General features: G+C 45.5%; 1 protein-coding gene across 1 annotated transcript in view; it reads left to right on the top strand.

Moving 5' to 3' along the window:
• Positions 1 to 24,132, top strand: part of LOC144673134 (uncharacterized) — a 120,689-nt gene that overhangs the window by 65,917 nt on the left and 30,640 nt on the right. The window contains exons 9-13 of the mRNA XM_078535124.1: positions 3,588 to 3,791; positions 5,324 to 5,446; positions 5,934 to 5,981; positions 11,476 to 11,613; positions 23,088 to 23,206. Of these exons, the coding sequence (XP_078391250.1) occupies positions 3,588 to 3,791; positions 5,324 to 5,446; positions 5,934 to 5,981; positions 11,476 to 11,613; positions 23,088 to 23,206 (632 nt within the window). The remainder of the gene's footprint in view (positions 1 to 3,587; positions 3,792 to 5,323; positions 5,447 to 5,933; positions 5,982 to 11,475; positions 11,614 to 23,087; positions 23,207 to 24,132) is intronic.

The raw sequence follows: 24,132 nt of genomic DNA, 5'->3' as shown, positions 1-24,132 counted from the left end.
AGGCCTTTTAATTGTCGGCGGGCGTGCTGCTGGCTCCAGCGCACATTTGCCAACCGAACTATTGCGCAACTGCACATTGGCGTTGGCACATTCGGCCAAAGTCAATGCGTGTCATTTCACACTCGGTCGGGTCGGGTTGGCTCTCGCCCGCCAAGCTAAAGATTCTGCCCACAGAATATATACATTCTAATGAGAGAGAAAAATTTCATGGGGAGGACCCACTCTCTGATTAATATAAAAAGTTAAAGACAGTATCAAGTTAAAGAAAAAGCATATAATTGCACAAAGATGGGTGGCAGGTCAGAAGATTGGACAGAATATAAAGAACAGCAAAGAATGACAAAAAGATTAATGAGGGAAAAATTAGAATACAAGAGAAAGCTAGCTAGAAATATAAAGATGAATAGTATGAGTTTCTATAGATGTTTAAATAAGAAAAGAGTTAACAAAGTGAGAATTGGTCCTATAGAAATGGAGTCTGGGGAATTGATCATGGAAAATAAGGAGATGGCAGATGAATTGAACAGGTGTTTTGTATCGGTCTTCACTATAAAGGGTACAAGTAACATCCTAGAAGTAGCTGTAGATCAGGAAATGGAAGGGAGGGAGGAACTCAAGAAAATTACAATCATCAAGGAATTGGTACTGATCAAATTGTTGGGGCTACAGGCTGACAGGTCCCCAGGTTCAGATGGACTTCATCCTAGGACCTTAAAAGAAGTGGCGAGTGAGTGTGTTAGTTTTAATTTTCTAAAATACCCCAGATTCAAGGAAGGCTCCATGAGATTGAAAAATAGCAAATGTAACTCCTTTCTTCAAAGAGGGAAGGAGGCAGAAAGCAGGAAACTACAGGCCAGTTAGCTTAACATCTGTCATAGGGAAAATGTTTAGATTTAAATTGTTATAGATGTTATAGCAGGGCACTTAGAAAAATTCAAGGCAATCAGGCAGAGTCAACATGGTTTTGTGAAAGAGAAATCATGTTTAACCAATTTATTGGAGTTTTTCGAAGGAGTCACATGTGCTGTGGATAAAGGGGAACCGGTGGATGTGCTGTACTTAGATTTCCAGAAGGCACTTGATAAAGTGCCACATCAAAGGTTATTGCAGAAAATAAAGGCTCATGGCATAGGGGGTAACATATTGGCATGGATAGAAGATTGGCTAGCTAACAGGAAACAGAGTTGGCTTAAACGGCAGGATATAACGAGTGGTGTGCCACAGGGATCCGTGCTGGAGCTTCAACTTTTTACACTTTATATAAATGACTTAGATGAAGGGACCGAAGGAATGGTGGCTAAATCTGTAGACAACGCAAAGATACATAGGAAAGTAAGCTGTGAAGAGGACATAAGGAGGCTACAAAATGACTTAGATAGGTTAAGTGAGTGGGCAAAGACCTGGCAAATGGAGTATAATGTGGGTAAATGTGAAATCGTTCATTTTGACAGGAAGAATTATAAAGAAGCTTATTATCTAAATGGTGAGAGATTGCAGAGCTCTGAGATTCAGAGGGATCTGGGTGTCCTAGTACATGAATCACAAAAGGCTAGTGTGCAGGTACAGCAAGTAATTAGGAAAGCTAATAGAATGTTATCATTTATTGTGAGGGGAATTGAATACAAAAGAAGGGAGGTTATGCTTCAGTTGTACAGGGCATTGGTATGACCACATCTGGAATATTGTGCACATGTTACGAAAGTATAATAATTTTCATAATATTTTTCTGGTTTATTGTAAAGTAGATTTATGGGTTTCAGTATAGCTGGGTCTGTCTATGTGCTTTAATTACATTTGGAGCCAGGTAGACTGCAAGTTTAGAATATCAAAAGAAGCTAGGTGTAGCAATGTGCTTGAAATGTTAATGAGTAAAAATGGATGCTGGCTTAGCATGTAAGGTGTGAAGGGAATTTGTAATTTTAGATAAGTGAAGGGATTGTTTGGATTTCAAAGGGACATTAGTCTCTTTGCAACTAGCCAGATAAGCAAAGCTAAGGAGGGTGTTTATTTTTCCCCAAAGGTTACTGACAATATTGGCAACATGAAAATTGTTATATTATGAGAAAGATACAGTTTCAAAGACATATGGAACAATAGAATTTACATATTAAAGAGAGAGAAGCATATATAAAGGGAGAATGAAAGACTATGAGAGGAGAGGGCCATGTAAGATTTAATAAGTGCGTGAAACAGCCTTCAAGAAGCCTCCAGCCATTTGTCATAAGTCTGCTATGTAAAGAAACTGAAGTTGGGGAAAGCTATTTGGAATTCCACTGTCAACTGGGTACTGTGTTAACCTGCTGCTTTGTCCTTTAATCTAAAATCTATTTTGGACAGTTGTCTTAAAGGGAATATGTAACTGGGAGTCAGGTTAATTAGGAATTTTAGGATATGTTATAGTATTAAGTAATTGTAGTTTTATGTATGTGCTTGAAATCTTTTATTTTGTTGATAAATATTTTAATTTAATTTTTTAAATCTCTAAAGGTCTTGGCGGACTCATTTCTTCTGAATTCAGTGCACACATCTTTTTGTAGTAAATACAAATTGCAAAACCACTGTAATAGTTGGGACCAAGCTTCCCTTGTGGATTTGGTCCACCTGGCAGACATCATCTGCCATGTCATAACAGTACCTTATTTTAGGAAAGGTGTAAATAAGAAGCAGTTCAGAGAAGGTTTACCAGACTAATACCAAGAATGGGCAGGTTGTCTCATGAGGAAAGGTTGGACAGGTTAGGCTTATATCCACTGGAGTTTAGAAGAGTAAGAGGTGACTTGATTGAAACTTTTAAGATCCTGAGGGGTCTTGACAGGGTGGATGTGGAGAGGATGTTTCCTCTTGTGGGAGAATCTAGAACTAGAGTCACTGTTTATAAATAAGGGGTCGCTTATTTAAGACAGAAATAAGGAGAAATGTTTTCTCTGAGGTCATGAGTCTTTGGAACTCTCTTCCTCAAAAGGTGATGGAAGCAAAGTCTTTGAATGTTTTTAGGGCAGAGGTAGATAGATTCTGATAAGCAAGGGGGTGAAAGATTATCAGGGGTAGGCAGAGATGTGGGGTTGAGGTTACAATCAGATCAGCCATGATCTTATTGAATGGCAGAGCAGGCTCGAAGGGTCGTGTGGCCTACTCCTCCTAATTTGTATGCTAGTATATTCATATATATGTCGGCAGAGGTCACATGACTACAGCAAGCCAGATAGGACATGTAGTAATGTTGCATTTCAAAACTCAAACATCCCCCTTTTCATTATGAACAAAAGACACAAACACTGCTCCTGATCACTGTCCAGTGACCCCTGGGTTAGAATTCAAAGAGAAATTTGGATGTACACTTGAACAATGTTGTCTGGGTCCTGAGCAGCTCTCAGTCTTTATCCAATGCCTGCACGTGACTGGCATAATCATCTGTCTAACCCCTTCTGCCTTTGACATGTAGCAACTAGAGAGGATTGAAGAATCTGAGTGTCCAGACTCTCAATACCAGACTGGACACCGTCTATTCTGTTGCAGTTACCGCACCTGTGTTTAACTACTGCACCATTGCAGAATGAGGGCATAACCTGTTTCTGTTTTTTCCACAGTTAGACAAGCTAGCGCCAGTCCTGGAGAAAATCATGAGCTCTTCCTGTGCTCTGCTTGGAATGAGCCTCGGTCTCGAGACTGAGGCCACCTGTCCTGTCTGCAGTTTAGATGTCAGTCAAGATGCCAGCAATCTGTGTCAGCGATTTCAGAAACTGCAGGACACGGTTAACACCCTGGTTGATTCAACAGGAGACAGTGCTAAGGTAGAGTATTGTGATGGAGGAGAGGAACTGAGCTAAGGAAGGAACGCTCCAAACAGTATTGGTTGTTACACTTGCCTCAGACTATAGGCAACACAACTGCTGTTATTTCTCCCCCAACCAAGTCCGGATACCTGAGCAAAGGCCAGGAATTTTACTATTGAAGGGGAACTCTGTTACAGCAGGACTGTAGAAATATTCTGAAGGCAATTAATCAGGAATGCTGTGATGGAATTCTGTTGGAGATTCGCTCACTGTGTAGTGAGCTGTACTGGAACAAAGCCATCAAACGTCCCAGCACAGGAGGAGGTCACTTGGCCCAATGTACCTATGCTGACTCCTAGAAAAAGCTATCCAATTAGTCCCACTTCACCCTGCTCTTTCCCCATAATCCTGCAAGTTTCTCCCCTCAAAGTATTTATCCAATTCCCTATTGAAAGTCGAACCTGCTTCCACTGCCCTTTCAGGCAGCACCTGCTAGATCACAACAAATCGCTGCATGATAAGGAATCTCCTCATCTCCCCCTCTGATTCTTTATTTTAAACTTCTGCCCTCTGATAATTGATCTTGCTGCTAATGTAAACAGTTTCTCCTTATTTACTGGATCAGACTGATTCATTATTTAAACACGTCTATCAAATCTTTACTTAATCTTTTCTGCTCCAAGGAGAAAATTCCCAGTCTCTCCATGTTTGACAAACCTTAGCATAATTTCCTTGATTTTGCACTCGAACCTCTGTTAAGAAAGCCGAAGACCTGCATTGTTTTTACCGGCTTTTTAACTTCTCCTGCTAGCTTCAAGGATTTCTGCAGAAATCCCCATGTCTCTTCATTCCAGCGCACCCTTCAAAATTGTATTGTTTAATTTATATTATCTCCTTATTCTTCTGAACAAAAAGCACCACTTCACATTTCACTGTGTTCTTTTTCATTTGCCATGTGTTCACTCATCTGTCTGTCTCGTCTGTCCATGTCCTCCTGAAGTTCGTTGACTATCTTCCACATTGTTTCTACATCTCCATGTCACCTGCAAACTGTGAAATCGTGTCTTGTGCCCTAAGTCCTGATCATTAATACAGCAAAAAGAGCAGTTACCCTAAAACTGGACACCAGTGGACACTTGCATCTAGTCAGATAAAGAGCTATTCAACACGATTGTCTGCTTTCTGTGCCTTACTCAGTTATCTATCATGCTGCACTGTCTATTGAATCACTGATAAATAAATTGAGTGGCATTTTACCATCTGCTAATAAAGCATTTTAACTGGATTTTTAGTGCCATGTTTCTGGATTTTCTGTTCCCGATAGATAACCAGATACAAGTCAGAGTAGGGTGGAGCAGGGAGATGAGCCAGCACTGGGGAGTGGAATCCATTTACCACATTACCATCCAGTTTCCAGTCCCCTATCCACACACCCCCTCACTCCCAAATCTACACCCTCCTCTCTCCCCGCTCCCTCCTCTTCACCCCTCCAGCCGCTTCTCTGCACAATGCTGCCATGTGTACAGTTAGACATCTTTCCATTGTTGCAGGATCTGGAATTGCAGAACCAGCTGCAGAATCACATTCTACAGCTGCAGGGAGAATGTGAGAGGCTCAATGCAGCCACCAGCCAACTGTTACAGGATGATCAACTCCACCAGAAGAATATCGAGGTAGGTGACTCGGAGTCAATCTGCACTCAGCTCAATGCCCTCATCAGCTACGGGCGCAAAGAATTCTTGGCCATGGAGGCACAGGAACAGCTCGGATGAGGGTGAAATGGTGTGCACCACTACAGGGATCCCTGTGGAGGGCATGCACTGTTTTTATGGAACTGAATGTGATGACTGGGAGTCCAGCTTGCTGTGCACTTGACCCAAACGCAGCTGTGTGGGGAATTTCACACCATTGCATGCAGCTATTCTGCAGTTCAGATCAGATGCTGTCACTGACTGGGACTCATGGTACGTACATTGACTGGTGATTATTATCGACAGTGGGTGCCGATTATTATCCTCAGTGGGGGCCGATTATTATCCTCATTTTATTATCCTCAGTGGGTGCTGATTATTGTTCTCAATGAGTGCTGATTATTTTTCTCAGATTGTGCTGTGAGATGAGTTATTTGGATTCACTCTAACTCCTCTTCTCTATTTTCAGGCTTTGTTTGAATCTATGAACCGTTTGGAGAGGAAATGCTGTGATGGGGTGAGTGTTTGATCAGAACCTGCTGATTTGGGTTTGTTTATGTGGTTTGCCTGATAAATCCAGGGTTGTTTGGTACAGTCAGGCTGTGGAAATGAAAGTCAATGTTGGAATTGTGAAAGCTGGCACGTGGAAAGCAGCGAGTGGCAGTAATGGTGTTGGGGGTGATTATGTGGGTCCTGACTGTGTTGGGGATGGTTATGTGGGTGCTGATTGTGTTGGGGGTGATTATGTGGGTCCTGATTGTGTTGGGGGTGGTTATGTGGGGCCTGATTGTGTTGGGGGTGGTTATGTGGGGCCTGATTGTGTTGGGGGTGGTTATGTGGGTCCTGATTGTGTTGGGGGTGGTTATGTGGGTCCTGACTGTGTTGGGGATGGTTATGTGGGGCCTGATTGTGTTGGGGGTGGTTATGTGGGTCCTGATTGTGTTGGGGGTGGTTATGTGGGGCCTGATTGTGTTGGGGGTGGTTATGTGGGTCCTGACTGTGTTGGGGATGGTTATGTGGGGCCTGATTGTGTTGGGGGTGGTTATGTGGGGCCTGATTGTGTTGGGGGTGGTTATGTGGGTCCTGACTGTGTTGGGGATGGTTATGTGGGGCCTGATTGTGTTGGGGGTGGTTATGTGGGTCCTGATTGTGTTGGGGGTGGTTATGTGGGGCCTGATTGTGTTGGGGATGGTTATGTGGAGCCTGATTGTGTTGGGGGTGGTTATGTGGGTCCTGATTGTGTTGGGGGTGGTTATGTGGGGCCTGATTGTGTTGGGGGTGGTTATGTGGGGCCTGATTGTGTTGGGGGTGGTTATGTGGGGCCTGATTGTGTTGGGGGTGGTTATGTGGGGCCTGATTGTGTTGGGGGTGGTTATGTGGGGCCTGATTGTGTTGGGGGTGGTTATGTGGGGCCTGATTGTGTTGGGGGTGGTTATGTGGGGCCTGATTGTGTTGGGGGTGGTTATGTGGGGCCTGATTGTGTTGGGGGTGGTTATGTGGGTCCTGATTGTGTTGGGGGTGGTTATGTGGGTCCTGATTGTGTTGGGGGTGGTTATGTGGGTCCTGATTGTGTTGGGGGTGGTTATGTGGGTCCTGATTGTGTTGGGGGTGGTTATGTGGGGCCTGATTGTGTTGGGGGTGGTTATGTGGGGCCTGATTGTGTTGGGGGTGGTTATGTGGGTCCTGATTGTGTTGGGGATGGTTATGTGGGTCCTGACTGTGTTGGGGGTGGTTATGTGGGTCCTGACTGTGTTGGGGGTGGTTATGTGGGTCCTGATTGTGTTGGGGGTGGTTATGTGGGTCCTGACTGTGTTGGGGGTGGTTTTGTTGGTCCTGACTGTGTTGGGGGTGGTTATGTGGGTCCTGACTGTGTTGGGGATGGTTATGTGGGTCCTGATTGTGTTGGGGGTGGTTATGTGGGGCCTGATTGTACCAGCTATTTGAAAGTACTACCCGTTTCATCTCATTTCCTTTGTTCTTTCCCCAAAGTCCTGGAATCTTTTCCTGTTCAAATATTTATCCATTTCTCTTTCTGAAAGCTACTGATCAATTGTCCTGTCATGAAACTATCATAGTTTTCCTCATATTATTGTGGGATATTTTAAAGCAGGCTTGTGTGTGTGTGTGTGTGTCTAATTTAATTAAACTAGAGATGATTAGATTGCAAGGTTTAAGTATCGAAGAAGTGAGGTGCAAAACAGGCGTTTGAAATGGAGATGAGTTAGCTAGGGTGAAGTCTGTGCAGAGACGGTGTGAATGAAATTTACATTTTTAGATAAGTGGGAAAGGCGTTTGATTTTCAAGGGGACGGGGAAAATATTTACAACTGGCAAGATAAATAAGGCAAGGGCATTATGTTGATTTTTCCCAAAAGTGTTGGCCATAATGATAACATGAAAGATTTTTATATCCTGGGACAAGTCTCTTCTAAAGGCAAGTCAGAACAACGGGATTTACAGATCAAAAAGGGGGGAGAATATTTAAAGAAGGGTGGAAGGCTGTGTGAGGTGTGGCCGTGTGAGACCTTGAAAGGTGACTGTGTGAAACAGACTTGGGGAGAAAGCCTGGAGCCACCCTGCAGACATTTTGCTGTCTGAGTAACCAAAGTTGTCCTTTGGATGTCCGTTGTCCAGTGGATGCTTGTGGTGAAATTGCTGGATGACTTTATGAACTTGGAATCTATTTGGACTGTTGCCTTAAAGTGGGTGTGGAGTTGGGAGTCTGGTTAAGTATAAACTAAGTAGAAGTAGAATCTTATAACTGTGTAACTGTAGTCTTGTGTGTCTGTTTAAGTTTGTTCTTTTGTTAATAAATATTTTAATTTAATCTTTAAAATCTCTAAAGGTGGTAGTGGACTTATTACTTTTGACTTCAATGCACAAACCTTATCGTAATAAATACAAATAACAAAATCGTTGTGATAGTGTGACCAGGATTTGGTCAGCCTGGCAAATACCACCTGTCACATCATAACAGTTCCCAACGCTCTTTCAGGCAGCACATTTTAGATCATCATAATGCACTGTGTTTAAGAATAAATCTCATCTCCCCTTCTGGCTCCCCTACCAATCGCCTTAAAGCTCTCATTGATCGTCCTGTCAATGGAGAGCTTGTCCCCTCCTGTTCTATCAAAATCTCTCATCATTTTCATCATGTACAAACATACGAACTAGGAACAGGAGTAGGCCACTCAGCCCCTCAAGCCTGCTGTGCCATTCAATAAGATCGTGGTTGATCTGAATGTAACCTCAACTCCCCATTCCCGCCTACCCCCTGATAACCTTTCATCCCCTTGCTATCCACCTCTGCCTTAAGAACATTCAAAGACTCTGCTTCCATCACCTTTTGAGGAAGAGAGTTCCGAAGACGGATGACCCTCTGAGAGAAAACATTTTTCCATACCCCGGTCTTAAATGAGCGAGCCCTTATTTTTAAACAGTGACCCCTAGTTCTAGATTCTCCCACAAGAGGAAACATCATCTCCACATCCACCATGTCAAGACCCTTCAGGATCTTAAAGGTTTCAATTAAGTTGCCTCTTACTCTTCTAAATTCCAGCAGATACAGGCCTAACCTGTCCAGCCTTTCCTCATAAGACAACCCACCCATTCCAGGTATTAGTCTAGTAAACCTTCTCTAAACTGCTTCAACGCATTTACATCTTTCTTTAAATAAGGAGACTAGTACTGTACACAATGTTCCAGATGTGGTCTCACCAGTGCCCTGTACAACTGAAGTATAACCTCCCTATTTTTGTAACCAATTCCCCTCCCAATAAATTATAACATTCTATTAGCTTTCCTAATTACTTGCTGTACCTGCATAGTAACCTTTTGAGATTTATGCACTAGGACACCCAGATCCCTCTGAATCTCAGAGCTCTGCAATCTCTCACCATTTAGATAATAAGCTTGTTTTTTATTTTTCTTGCCAAAATTAACAATTTCACATTTGCCCACATTATACTCCATTTGCCAGATCTTTGCCAACTCATTTAACCTATCTATGTCACTTTGTAGCCTCCTTACATCCTCTTCACAATTTACTTTCCTACCTATCTTTGGGTCATCAACAAATTTAACAGCCATTCCTTCAGTCCCTTCATCCAAGTCATTTATATAAATTGTAAAGAGTTGAGGTCCCAGCACTGATCCCTGTGGCACACCACGCATCACATCCTGCCAACCTGAAAAAGACCCTTTTATGCCTACTCTCTGCTTCCTGTTAGCTAGCCAATCTTATATCCATGCCAATATGTTACCCCCTACACCATGAGCTTTTATTTTTTGCAATAACCTTTGATGTGGCACTTCATCAAATGCCTTCTGGAAATCTAAGTACAGCACATCCACCTTTATCCCCAGTACCAGTGACTCCTCCAAAGAACACCAATAAATTGGTTAAACATGATTTCCCTTTTACAAAACCATGTTGACCCTGCCTGATTGCCTTGAATTTTTCTAAGGGCCCTGTTATAACATCTTTAATAATAGCTTCTAACATTTTCCCTATGACAGATGTTAAGCTAACTGGCCTATAGTTTCCTGCTTTCTGTCTTCCTTTTTGAATAAAGGAGTTATAATTGCTATTTTCCAATCTGATGGAACCTTCCCCGAATCTAGGGAAATTTGGAAAATTAAAACCAGTGCATCACCTATCTCACTAGCTACTTCTTTTAAGACCTTAGGGTGAAGTCCATCCTGACCTGGGGATTTGTCAGCCCCGCAGCCCCAACAATTTGCTCAATACCACTTCCCTGGTGATTGTAATTTTCCCGAGTTCCTCCCTCCCTTCTGTTTCCTGACTTACAACTATTTCTTGATGTTACTTGTATCCTTGATAGTGAAGACTGATGCAAAATACCTGTTCAGTTCATCTGCCATCTTCTGATTTTCCATTATTAATTCCCCAGACTCACTTTCAATAGGATCAACGCTCACTTTGTTAACTCTTTCCCTCTTTAAATATCTATAGAAACTCTATCTGTCTTTATATTTCTAGCTAGCTTTCTCTCGTACTCATATTTTTCCCTCCTTATTAATCTTTTTCTCATTCTTTGCTGTTCTTTATATGCTTTCCAATCTTCTGACCTTTGTGTAATTATATGCTTTTCTTTAAGTTTGATACTGTCTTTAACTTTTTTAGCTAACCGTGGATGGTGGGCCCTCCCCTTGGAATTTTTCTTTCTCATTGGAATGTATCTATTCTGTGTATTCTGAAATATCCCTTGAAATGTCTGCCACTGAACTTCTATTGAACTATCCCTTAAACTCATTTGCCTGTTCACTTTAGCTAGTTCTGCTTTCATGCCCTAATAATTGTCCTTATTTAAGTTTAAATTATTAGTCTTGTACTCTTCTCTCCTGCAAACTGAATGTAATATTCAATCATATTATGATCACTGCAAATAGGGGCGCCTTCACTATGAGGTCATTAATTAATCCTATTTCATTGCTCAATACCAGGTCCAGTGCAGGCCAGTACAGTGCTGTTCTAAGAAACTATCCCGGAATATTCTATGAATTCCTCATCTATGCTACTTTTGCCCATCTGATTTTTCCAGTCTATATGTAGATTAAAACCCCCCATGATTATTGCTGTACCTTTCTGTAAGCTCCCATTATCATCTTTTATACTCTGTCCTACAGTGTAGTTACAATTAGGAAGCTGTATGCCACCCCCACAAGTGACTTTTTGCCTTTATCATTCCTCATCTCAACCCAAACCGCTTCTACATCCTGATTTCCTGAACTAAGGTCATCCCTCTGTATTGTGCTACTATCATCTTTAATCAATAGACCAGCCTTTCTGTCCTTCCTGAATGTCACATACACTTCAATATTCAGGAGTATGGTTGTGTGTGGGAGTCGGGGGGGTCGTTGCTGAGGGAATCAATGTGTGGGGTTAACAGCGAATGATGTTGGGGGTGTGGTCAGGTCAGGGGGTGATGCGTGGGTCTCGATTCAGCTTGTGGGGGACAGGATAACAGATGCAAATCATTTTTCTGTTAGAATATCAGCCACACACAGTTTGATGCTGTAACAGATCAGATCAACAAAATGGTTCAAGGCCTCCTGAACAAGATCTGCATTCAGGAGAAGGACTGGGGCTGCATTCTCGAACAGCTTACAGCAGAAATGGACTGCAAGGTGATGCCACTCATTTCTCAAATTCTATTTCCTAAAATGTTTCTGGTTGCATCCGTCAGTTTGTAGCATTGATGTGTTATGATTAATAAAACAGGTCAACTTGTAATCACTGCTGGTTTTTATAATCTCTGCTGGTTTTTATAATCTCTGCTGGTTTCTGTCATCTCTGCTGGTTTCTGTCACCTCTGCTGGTTTTTATAACCTCTGCTGGTTTTTATAATCTCTGCTGGTTTCTGTAATTGCTGCTGGTTTCTGTAATTGCTGCTGGTTTCTGTAATTGCTGCTGGTTTCTGTAATTGCTGCTGGTTTCTGTAATCGCTGCTGGTTTCTGTAATCGCTGCTGGTTTTTTATTATCACTGGTTTTTATAATCACTGCTGGTTTCTGTAACCACTGGTAGTTTCTGTAACCACTGGTAGTTTCTGTAACCACTGGTAGTTTCTGTAACCACTGCTGGTTTCTGTAATCACTGCTGGTTTCTGTAATCACTGCTGGTTTCTGTAATCACTGCTGGTTTCTATAATCACTGCTGGTTTCTATAATCACTGCTAGTTTCTATTATCACTGGTTTTTATAATCACTGCTGGTTTCTGTAACCACTGGTAGTTTCTGTAACCACTGCTGGTTTCTGTAACCACTGGTAGTTTCTGTAACCACTGGTAGTTTCTGTAATCACTGCTGGTTTCTGTAATCACTGCTGGTTTCTGTAATCACTGCTGGTTTCTATAATCACTGCTGGTTTCTGTAATCACTGCTGGTTTCTATAATCACTGCTGGTTTCTATTATCACTGGTTTTTATAATCACTGCTGGTTTCTGTAACCACTGGTAGTTTCTGTAACCACTGGTGGTTTCTGTAACCACTGCTGGTTTCTGTAATCACTGCTGGTTTCTGTAATCACTGCTGGTTTCTGTAACCACTGGTAGTTTCTGTAATCACTGCTGGTTTCTGTAAACACTGCTGGTTTCTATAATCACTGCTGGTTTCTGTAATCACTGCTGGTTTCTGTAACCACTGCTGGTTTCTGTAATCACTGCTGGTTTCTGTAACCACTGGTAGTTTCTGTAACCACTGGTGGTTTCTGTAATCACTGGTGGTTTCTGTAATCACTGCTGGCTTTTATAATCACTGCTGGTTTCTATAATCACTGCTGGTTTTTATAATCACTGCTGGTTTTTATAATCACTGCTGGTTTTTATAATCACGGCTGGTTTCTGTAATCACTGCTGGTTTCTGTAATCACTGCTGGTTTCTGTAATCACTGCTGGTTTCTGCAATCACTGCTGGTTTCTGTAATCACTGCTGGTTTCTGTAATCACTGCTGGTTTCTGTAATCACTGCTGGTTTCTGTAATCACTGCTGGTTTTTGCAATCACTGCTGGTTTCTGTAATCACTGCTGGTTTCTGTAATCACTGCTGGTTTCTGTAATCACTGCTGGTTTCTGTAATCACTGCTGGTTTTTATAATCACTGCTGGTTTCTGTAATCACTGCTGGTTTCTGTAATCACTGCTGGTTTCTGTAATCACTGCTGGTTTCTGTAATCACTGCTGGTTTCTGTAATCACTGCTGGTTTCTATAATCACTGCTGGTTTCTATAATCACTGCTGGTTTCTGTAAGCACTGGTTTTTATAATAAAAACAGAATTACCTGGAAAAACTCAGCAGGTCTGGCAGCATCGGTGGAGAAGAAAAGAGTTGACATTTCGAGTTTACTCTTCTTCTCCACCGATGCTGCCAGACCTGCTGAGTTTTTCCAGGTAATTCTGTTTTTGTTTTGGATTTCCAGCATCCGCAGTAGCTTTTTGTTTTTATCTCTGGTTTTTATAATCACTGCTGGTTTCTGTAATCACTGCTGGTTTTTATAATCTGCTGGTTTCTGTAATCACTGCTGGTTTCTGTAATCACTGCTGGTTTTTATAATCACTGCTGGTTTCTGTAATCACTGCTGGTTTCTGTAATCACTGCTGGTTTTTATAATCTGCTGGTTTCTGTAATCACTGCTGGTTTCTGTAATCACTGCTGGTTTTTATAATCACTGCTGGTATCTGTAATCACTGCTGGTTTCTGTAATCACTGCTGGTTTCTGTGATCACTGCTGGTTTCTGTGATCACTGCTGGTTTCTGTGATCACTGCTGGTTTCTGTGATCACTGCTGGTTTCTGTAATCACTGCTGGTTTCTATAATCACTGCTGGTTTCTGTAATCACTGCTGGTTTCTGTAATCACTGCTGGTTTCTGCAATCACTGGTGGTTTCTGTAATCACTGCTGGTTTCTGTAATCACTGCTGGTTTCTATAATCACTGCTGGTTTCTGTGATCACTGCTGGTTTCTGTGATCACTGCTGGTTTCTGTGATCACTGCTGGTTTCTGTGATCACTGCTGGTTTCTGTGATCACTGCTGGTTTCTGTGATCACTGCTGGTTTTTATAATCATTGCTGGTTTTTATAATCACTGCTGGTTTCTGTAATCACTGCTGATTTCTGTAATCACTGCTGGTTTCTGTAATCACTGCTGGTTTTTATAATCACTGGTTTCTGTAATCACTGCTGATTTTTTATTATCACTGGTTTTTATAATCACTGCTGGTTTCTGTAACCACTGGTTTCTGTAACCACTGGTAGTTTCTGTAACCACTGCTGGTTTTGTAATCACTGCTGGTACTGTAATCACTGCTGGTTTCTATAATCACTACTGGTTTCTGTGATCACTGCTTGTTTCTGTAACCACTGCTGGTATTTATAATCACTGCTGGTTTCTGTAATCACTGCTGGTTTCTGTAATCACTGCTGGTTTCTGTAATCACTGCTGGTTTCTGTAACCACTGCTGGTATTTATAATCACTGCTGGCTTTTAAAATCACTGCTGGTTTATGCAATCACTGCTGGTTTCTGTAATCACTGCTGGTTTCTGTAATCACTGCTGGTTTTTATAATCACTGCTGGCTTTTAAAATCACTGCTGGTTTCTGTAATCACTGCTAGTTTCTGTAATCACTGCTGGTTTTTATAATCACTGCTGGCTTTTAAAATCACTGCTGGTTTCTGTAATCACTGCTGGTTTTTATAATCACTGCTGGTTTCTGTAATCACTGCTGGTTTCTGTAATCACTGCTGGTTTCTGTAATCACTGCTGGTATCTGTAATCACTGCTGGTTTCTGTAATCACTGCTGGTTTCTGTAATCACTGCTGGTTTCTGTAATCACTGCTGGTTTCTGTGATCACTGCTGGTTTCTGTGATCACTGCTGGTTTTTATAATCACTGCTGGTTTGTATAATCACTGCTGGTTTGTATAATCACTGCTGGTTTTTATAATCACTGCTGGTTTTTGTAATCACTGCTGGTTTTTATAATCACTGCTGGTTTCTGTGATCACTGCTGGTTTCTATGATCACTGCTGGTTTTTATAATCACTGCTGGTTTCTGTAATCACTGCTGGTTTTTGTAATCACTGCTGGCTTTTAAAATCACTGCTGGTTTCTGTAATCACTGCTGGTTTCTGTAATCACTGCTGGTTTTTATAATCACTGCTGGTTTCTGTAATCACTGCTGGTTTCTGTAATCACTGCTGGTTTCTGTAATCACTGCTGGTTTCTGTAATCACTGCTGGTTTTTATAATCACTGCTGGTTTCTGTAATCACTGCTGATTTCTGTAATCACTGCTGGTTTCTGTAATCACTGCTGTTTTTTATAATCACTGGTTTCTGTAATCACTGCTGATTTTTTATTATCACTGGTTTTTATAATCACTGCTGGTTTCTGTAATCACTGCTGGTTTCTGTAACCACTGCTGGTTTCTGTAATCACTGCTGGTTTCTGTAATCACTGCTGGTTTTTATAATCACTGCTGGTTTCTGTAATCACTGGTGGTTTCTGTAATCACTGCTGGTTTCTGTAATCACTGCTGGTTTTTATAATCACTGCTGGTTTTTGTAATCACTGCTGGTTTCTGTAAGCACTGCTGGTTTCTGTAATCACTGCTGATTTCTGTAATCACTGCTGGTTTCTGTAATCACTGCTGGTTTTTATAATCACTGGTTTCTGTAATCACTGCTGATTTTTTACTATCACTGGTTTTTATAATCACTGCTGGTTTCTGTAACCACTGGTTTCTGTAACCACTGGTAGTTTCTGTAACCACTGCTGGTTTTGTAATCACTGCTGGTACTGTAATCACTGCTGGTTTCTGTAATCACTACTGGTTTCTGTGATCACTGCTTGTTTCTGTAACCACTGCTGGTATTTATAATCACTGCTGGTTTCTGTAATCACTGCTGGTTTCTGTAACCACTGCTGGTTTCTGTAATCACTGCTGATTTCTGTAATCACTGCTGGTATTTATAATCACTGTTGTTTTTTATAATCACTGGTTTCTGTAATCACTGCTGATTTTTTATTATCACTGGTTTTTATAATCACTGCTGGTTTCTGTAACCACTGGTAGTTTCTGTAACCACTACTGGTTTCTGTAATCACTGCTTGTTTCTGTAACCACTGCTGGTATTTATAATCACTGCTGGTTTCTGTAATCACTGCTGGTTTCTGTAACCACTGCTGGTTTCTGTAATTACTGCTGATTTCTGTAATCACTGCTGGTATTTATAATCACTGCTGTTTTTTATAATCACTGGTTTCTGTAATCACTGCTGATTTTTTATTATCACTGGTTTTTATAATCACTGCTGGTTTCTGTAACCACTGGTAGTTTCTGTAACCACTTCTGGTTTCTGTAATCACTGCTGTTTTCTGTAATCACTGCTGGTTTTTATAATCACTGCTGGTTTTTGTAATCACTGCTGGTTTCTGTAATCACTGGTTTTTATAATAAAAATAGAATTACCTGGAAAAACTCAGCAGGTCTGGCAGCATCGGTGGAGAAGAAAAGAGTTGACGTTTCGAGTTTACTCTTCTTCTCCAACGATGCTGCCAGACCTGCTGAGTTTTTCCAGGTAATTCTGTTTTTGTTTTGGATTTCCAGCATCCGCAGTAGCTTTTTGTTTTTATCTCTGGTTTTTATAATCACTGCTGGTTTCTGTAATCACTGCTGGTTTTTATAATCTGCTGGTTTCTGTAATCACTGCTGGTTTCTGTAATCACTGCTGGTTTTTATAATCACTGCTGGTTTCTATAATCACTGCTGGTTTCTATAATCACTGCTGGTTTCTATAATCACTGCTGGTTTCTGTAATCACTGCTGGTTTCTGTAATCACTGCTGGTTTTTATAATCACTGGTTTCTGTAATCACTGCTGATTTTTATAATCACTGCTGGTTTCTATAATCACTGCTGGTTTCTGTAATCACTGCTGGTTTCTGTAATCACTGCTGGTTTCTATAATCACTGCTGGTTTCTATAATCACTGCTGGTTTCTATAATCACTGCTGGTTTCTATAATCACTGCTGGTTTCTATAATCACTGCTGGTTTCTGTAATCACTGCTGGTTTCTGTAATCACTGCTGGTTTTTATAATCACTGGTTTCTGTAATCACTGCTGGTTTCTGTAATCACTGCTGGTTTCTGTAATCACTGCTGGTTTTTATAATCACTGGTTTCTGTAATCACTGCTGATTTTTAAAATCACTGCTGGTTTCTATAATCACTGCTGGTTTCTGTAATCACTGCTGGTTTCTATAATCACTGCTGGTTTCTGTAATCACTGGTTTCTATGATCACTGCTGGTTTTTATGATCACTGCTGGTTTCTGTAATCAATGTTTTTTATGATCACTGCTGGTTTCTGTAATCAATGGTTTTTATGATCACTGCTGGTTTCTGTAATCAATGGTTTCTATAATCACTGCTGGTTTTTATAATCACTGCTGGTTTTTATAATCACTGCTGGTTTCTATAATCACTGCTGGTTTCTATAATCACTGCTGGTTTCTGTAATCACTGCTGGTTTCTGTAATCACTGCTGGTTTCTGTAATCACTGCTGGTTTCTGTAATCACTGCTGGTATATGTAAGCACTGCTGGGGCACAATTTTCCCATTGTCACACGGGGGTGGGCCCCGCATGTCCACACGTAAAATGACGCGTGGTGACTTCGGGCGAGCGTCCTGACGTCGCCACGCACCAACGCGATATTTCGCTGGGCAGGCGCACAATGATGTCGAACGCGTGCCCGCTATTAATTAACAGGCCACTTAAGGCCCTTGAGGGTTCGATCACCGATTTTTCAATGCCCGTGCAATCTTCGGGTCAATGCACGGGCACAGCAGGCAGGTGGGTAGGACACATTTGTATTAACCTCATCAACGGGTGGCATAAGAGGTCTCAATGGGGTCGCCAGTGTGCACAGTCAAGTATTTATTTTTGAAAGTTTTTCAAACTTGCCTGTGTGATCTGCAGTACTTCAAAACGCATCCCAGTTGCTTTTTCAGGACTCTTAACCTCCAGGCCAGCACTCTGCAGTGAGGAATCTTTTCCAGGCCTGCAGGTTTTAGGAAGCCTTCCCTTAGCCTGGGTATGGGATCTGATCTGCCCACTGGAGGCAGCTCCTCTGAGGAGGAAGGGAGGGCTAGAAGGGGGAGGAGGCCAGGAGTAGCACATTCAGCCTCCAGGGGAGCCACCTTTGGGAGGACAGGCGCAGGCACAAGGGGCGCAGGGCCAAGAGGTAGACCAAGGCAGAAGGGGCCGCAGAAGATGCCACTATCCTGCTGCCAGGGTAAACAGGCGGCGAAGTAGCTACCTCAATATGTCTGAGGTGCAGTGCCGAAGGAGGCTCTGACTGTCAAGGGAGACAGTCAACTATATCTGTCAGATGATTGGGCCTGAGATCAGCTCCGACTGTGTGGGTGGACACCCCATGCCAGTGGCTCTAAAGATCACAGCTGCCCTCAGCTTCTATGCCTCCGACTCCTTCCAGGGTGATCTCCTGCTGTGTCTTCCAGTGAGCTGTACACACTTGTGTCAAGCAGGTTACAGACGCTCTGTTCAGACAGGCATTGACCTTCATCCACTTTCATTGGAACCAGGCAAGCCAGACACAGTGAGCCAGAGGCTTCGCGGCCATTGCTGGCTTCCCCCGTGTCCAGGGTGCTATAGACTGTACACATGTGGCCATCAAGGCACCAGCAGGTGAGCCCGGTGCCTTCATCAACAGGAAGGGCTTCCACTCCATGAACGTGCAGATAGTGTGTGATCACAGGATGCTGACTCTACAAGTCTGTGCAAGGTACCCAGGCAGCTCCCACGATGCCTCCATCCTCAGACACTCCCAGGTGCCGGGGCTCTTCAGTGCTCCAGCCCGGCTGGATGGATGGCTGCTGGGTGACAAGGGCTATCCCCTCAGAAGGTGGCACATGACACTTCTCCGCCATCCAAGAACAGAAGCTGAGCAGCGGTACAATAGGAGCCACGGCTCTACAAGGGCTGTGGTGGAGAGAACCATCGGTCTTCTCAAGATGCACTTCTCAAGATTGCTTGGACCGCTCAAGGGGCCGCACTCCAGTACCCCCCAGATCGTGTGTCGGTGATAGTGGTTGCATGCTGTGCTCTCCACAATCTTGCGCTGGAAAGGACGTTGACGCAGTGTCTGCGGCTGCACACGATGAGTCCAGCAGTGAGTCCGAGGATGAGCACCCACAGGGAAATGCTGAGGGGGTAGACGCTGACCCGGGACTACTCCAGGGAGGTAGGGACACCCGAGAGGCTTTAATCCAACCAACCTTCAGCTAGAACACCACAGATGGATATCAGGACAATCCTGGGTTGTCGACTCGATACTCAATGCCTAAGTGCAAAATCTGCCGGGTTAGCAACAGTTACTTAGGGCCTTGTTAATAAAGCTGAATGTCCAACAAAGCACTCATTTCAGTTTTGGAAACCATACACATGCAGAAGAAAAGAGGCACCCTCAGCCACGGTGACATGTCTGAATTTAATGTGTCAAGCAAACCAACTTATTCCAAAAAAAAGACACTAGTGTTACAAATCAAATAAAATCATAAAGACCTCATCTTGGGCCAACACAAAAGCACCAGTGATAAACCCGGGGTGTGCCTAAGGCGCCTTATGTTTCCGTTTCCGGGTGCTACGTCTTGGTGCTGCCCCATCGCTGGGAGTGGTATCTGAGACAGCTGCTGACTCTGCTGTCCTGTTGGCCTCGATGACCTTGGCGGTCGTCCTCTGACCCATGGAGCCTGTGCTGGCCCTGCCTGGGAGGGAGCTGCCAGTTCCACAGCTGGTATCTCCCCAGTTGTCGCAGCCTCACCGGATAAGACGGTGACTGGGAGAGAGGCAGAGGAGCTGCCACCCTCACCTGGAGCACCCTGAGAGGAGCCCGCAGAGATGACAGGCAGCTGCTGCGCTGACGTGAGGTTGCTTCGGACCTCCCTGCTCACCGTGGATGGATGGGCACCGAGCTGGGAAACTTGATGCCCAGACCATCTCCCACACTGGCAGTGACCAGCTGAGGTCAATGCCGATGTGAGGGCTTGCTGGTCCGAGCACATCCCCAGGAAGCCCTGATGGGTCTCCTGGAGGAGCCTCTCCACAAGAGTCGCCACTCTCTCCATGGAGGACGCATGGCGCTGGTACATGTGGCTCATTGCTTCAGCGAGCGTCTGCGTAGACTCCTCCACCACGGAGACCAAGCCAAGCATAGCCTCATGTATCTCCCCCAGATGCTCCCGCACACCCGGCCGCATTTCCTGCACCTGCTGCATCGCGGACAACTCCAGAGGCTCATCATCAGGCACCGACTGGGCATGTGCCTGGTCCCCTGCAGCCCTCCAACTGCTGGCACCATGGGCACTCTCTGTCTCCGCCAGCTCCTCCAGCGACTGTGAAGTGTCCTCACCGCTGTGCCCCAGGACACTAGCCAATGTTCTAACTGCCACCGAGGTGCTAGTATCTGTGCTGGTGCCTGCCTGGCAGAGATGGCGTGACGCTGGTGAGACTTCAGGGCCCTCAGGTGTGAGAGGGGCCTCTGCTGCTCCTCCTCCCGGCCCTGCTCCGCTGATGCTGAAAGGAAGAACAAGGACATTGGATCAGTTAACGTGGAGACAATGTCAATGTGTATCCCTGTCCCCCGGATCATTATGTGCTCATCCTTCCATAAGCAATGGTCAAGCCATGTTGCAAAATTAAATCAATTAACATTCAGCACTGCCATGGCTGTTGGGTGAACAATGCTGACCTCACTGTTGGACATAAATACCTGGCTGTGGCACCCCAGCCTCACCGACACCAGTAGACCTGGGTGCCTGGCGCCTCTCCAGTTCAAGGGCCTCCTGCTTGAAACGGCTTAGAATGGCGATCAGCGCCTGGCCGCCGCCAGTCCTCACCCGCTGTGCCGCGCTATGAGCATTCTCCTCCTGAAAATAAGAGACGAGCATTGATTAGTGCAAATTGCACATGGACTCTCTTCACACACAGCCCACCCCAACCAGAGTGGGACATATCAGGCCTCCAGTGCCTCCTCACCCCGCTGCTGCCGATCACTCACACAAAGATGCTAGGCCTGTTCCCCACCCCCCCATGGACACATGCTACCTACATCACATTAGGAACCACATGGTATAGGAAGGAGGCGCAAGCATGTGGAGCACAGAGGGCAGCAGATGGTTCATTGCCAACGCCACCTTGAAGCTCCCCTCCCAGCATCTCATCACCCTGACCTGGACATGTCCTGGAGTTCAAACACAGCACCTGGGTGCAGCTCCTCCAGGCTGCATGTGGGTCTCAGTGTAACGCATGCTGCGGGCACAAAACCCATCTCTTCACCACCTGACCTCAGCATAGGCAATATCTACCGGCCCACCCAGCGAAGGACACAGGCCGCCAGTGATTCAATGCAGTCACTACACTCGGAATTGGGGGTGGGGGGGGGAAGCCAACCTGCTGGGTTAAGTGACCAATGCCAACATGGTGCTCACCCTGCCAGAACGCAACAAGTCATTGAAGCGCTTGCGACACTGGATCCAGGTGCAGCCGCACCACATCGCGGGAGCTCAGCACCTCCGCCACCTCCTCCCAGGCACGTTTCATCATGTCGGGGGGTCTCCTCCTTCCATCTTGGGGAACCAGCACCTCCCGATGTGCTGCACCTCCTCGAGGAGGGCAGCAAGGCACTCATCCGAGAAACGAGGGGCACACTGGCCCCCTGCCCTACCCTCCGGCCTGTCCCCCTGCCCTACCCTCCGGCCTGCCCCCTGCCCTACCCTCCGGCCTGTCCCCCTGCCCTACCCTCCGGCCTGTCCCCCTGCCCTACCCTCCGGCCTGTCCCCCTGCCCTACCCTCCGGCCTGTCCCCCTGCCCTATCCTCCGGCCTGTCCCCCTGCCCTACCTTCCGGCCTGTCCCCCTGCCCTACCCTCCGGCCTGTCCCCCTGCCCTACCCTCCGGCCTGTCCCCCTGCCCTACCCTCCGGCCTGTCCCCCTGCCCTACCCTCCGGCCTGTCCCCCTGCCCTACCCTCCGGCCTGTCCCCCTGCCCTACCCTCCGGCCTGTCCCCCTGCCCTACCCTCCGGCCTGTCCCCCTGCCCTACCCTCCGGCCTGTCCCCCTGCCCTACCCTCCGGCCTGTCCCCCTGCCCTACCCTCCGGCCTGTCCCACTGCCCTACCCTCCGGCCTGTCCCACTGCCCTACCCTCCGGCCTGTCCCACTGCCCTACCCTCCGGCCTGTCCCCCTGCCCTACCCTCCGGCCTGTCCCCCTGCCCTACCCTCAGGCCTGTCCCACTGCCCTACCCTCCGGCCTGTCCCACTGCCCTACCCTCCGGCCTGTCCCACTGCCCTACCCTCCGGCCTGTCCCCCTGCCCTACCCTCCGGCCTGTCCCCCTGCCCTACCCTCCGGCCTGTCCCCCTGCCCTACCCTCCGGCCTGTCCCGCTGCCCTACCCTCCGGCCTGTCCCGCTGCCCTACCCTCTGGCCTGGCCTGCCCCGCTGACCTACCCTCCGGCCTGGCCACTGCCCTACCCTCCGGCCTGGCCACTGCCCTACCCTCCGGCCTGGCCACTGCCCTACCCTCCGGCCTGGCCACTGCCCTACCCTCTGGCCTGGCCTGGCCTGGCCCACTGACCTACCCTCCAGCCTGGCCTGCTCACCAGAAGCCCTCTGCTGTGGCCTTGCACTTGCCATTATGAGCAGTCTAGAAAAGGCTGCCAGGCCTTCATTTAAACAGGCTGCCGGACTCCGGTCTGTGCACACCCGCCGCCCACACACTCCCGCTATCATCGGGAGCCGCAATTCACGCTGGGCGGGCCTTAATTGGCCTGCCCGCGTAAAATGGTGGCATGGACCTGATTGCGGTCCACCCCCATTCCTGTTCCGCCTCCCCGCCAACCGGAAAATTCAGGCACTGGTCTATAATCGCTCCCGGTTTCTATCGTCGCTGCCGGTTTCTATCGTCGCTGCCGGTTTCTATCGTCGCTGCCGGTTTCTATCGTCGCTGCCGGTTTCTATCGTCGCTGCCGGTTTCTATCGTCGCTGCTGGTTATGTGGTTTGTAACACTTCTAGTTTGATTTTTCAGCTCGACCGCATTGAACTGGATCCATTGAAGAAGCAACTAGAAGATAGATGGAGATCGATTCGGAAACTGTTGTTGAAGCATAAAGATTCTGAACATGAAGGAGCTGCAGGTCTAAAGAAGTGAGTTCGCCAGAGTCCCCCAAGACAGTCTGAGGCACATGCGCACACACGAGACCGCTTGTCCCACTCACACTGACAACTTCGGAACAGCAATTGCTGCAAATAATGAAACTCAGAGCTCACAATGAGTGTTCTATTCTAGAAAGCCATGTGGAAAAGGATAGAACTAGAGCCAATCTTTATGCACTTTTATATTTATTTACAGGATTACACATTACAAGCATATACAACCTAACCCAATTTTTATAAAGGCTCAAGTGAATACCTACCACATGCAAACATTTTTTTGATTCTTTCATGGGATGTGGGTGTCGCTGGCAAGGTCAGCAATTGTCGACCCCTAATTGCCCTTGAACTGAGTGGCTTTCTAGGCCATTTCAGAGGACAGTTAGGAATTAACCACATTACTGTGGGTCTGGAGGGTCCAGATTTTTTTTCTACAATCTATGATAGCTTCATGGTCACCGTTACAGAGACTAGCTTTGAATTCCAGATTTTATTAATTGAATTTAAATCCCACCAGCTGCCATAGTGGGATTTGAACCCACATCCCCCAGAGCATTAGGCTGGGCCTCTGGGTCACTAGTCCAGCGACTGCACCACCATCTAACCTTTATAGAAAATTATACAATTAACAGATTCCCTTCTCTCTCTCGAAATAAAAATTTGAATTTATACATACAGCCAAAATTTCAAAACAAAGTATATCAAAAACCTTTATATTCTGTACAAAGCATTACATTGTGAAATGCCCCTCCTCTAGGATCACTGAATCCCCCACTATCAACATCCTGGGGGTTAGCATTGACCAGAAATTGAACTGGACCAGCCATATAAATACTGTGGCTACAAGAGCAGGTCAGAGGCTGGGAATCCTGCGGTGAGTAACTCACCTCCTGACTCCCCAAAGCCTGTCCACAAGGCAC

This window comes from Cetorhinus maximus, unplaced genomic scaffold (assembly GCF_964194155.1).
Source record: "Cetorhinus maximus unplaced genomic scaffold, sCetMax3.hap1.1 HAP1_SCAFFOLD_298, whole genome shotgun sequence".
Taxonomy (NCBI): domain Eukaryota; kingdom Metazoa; phylum Chordata; class Chondrichthyes; order Lamniformes; family Cetorhinidae; genus Cetorhinus; species Cetorhinus maximus.
The sequence above is the reverse complement of the archived record's forward strand: the minus strand, read 5'-3'. Positions and strand labels throughout refer to the sequence as shown.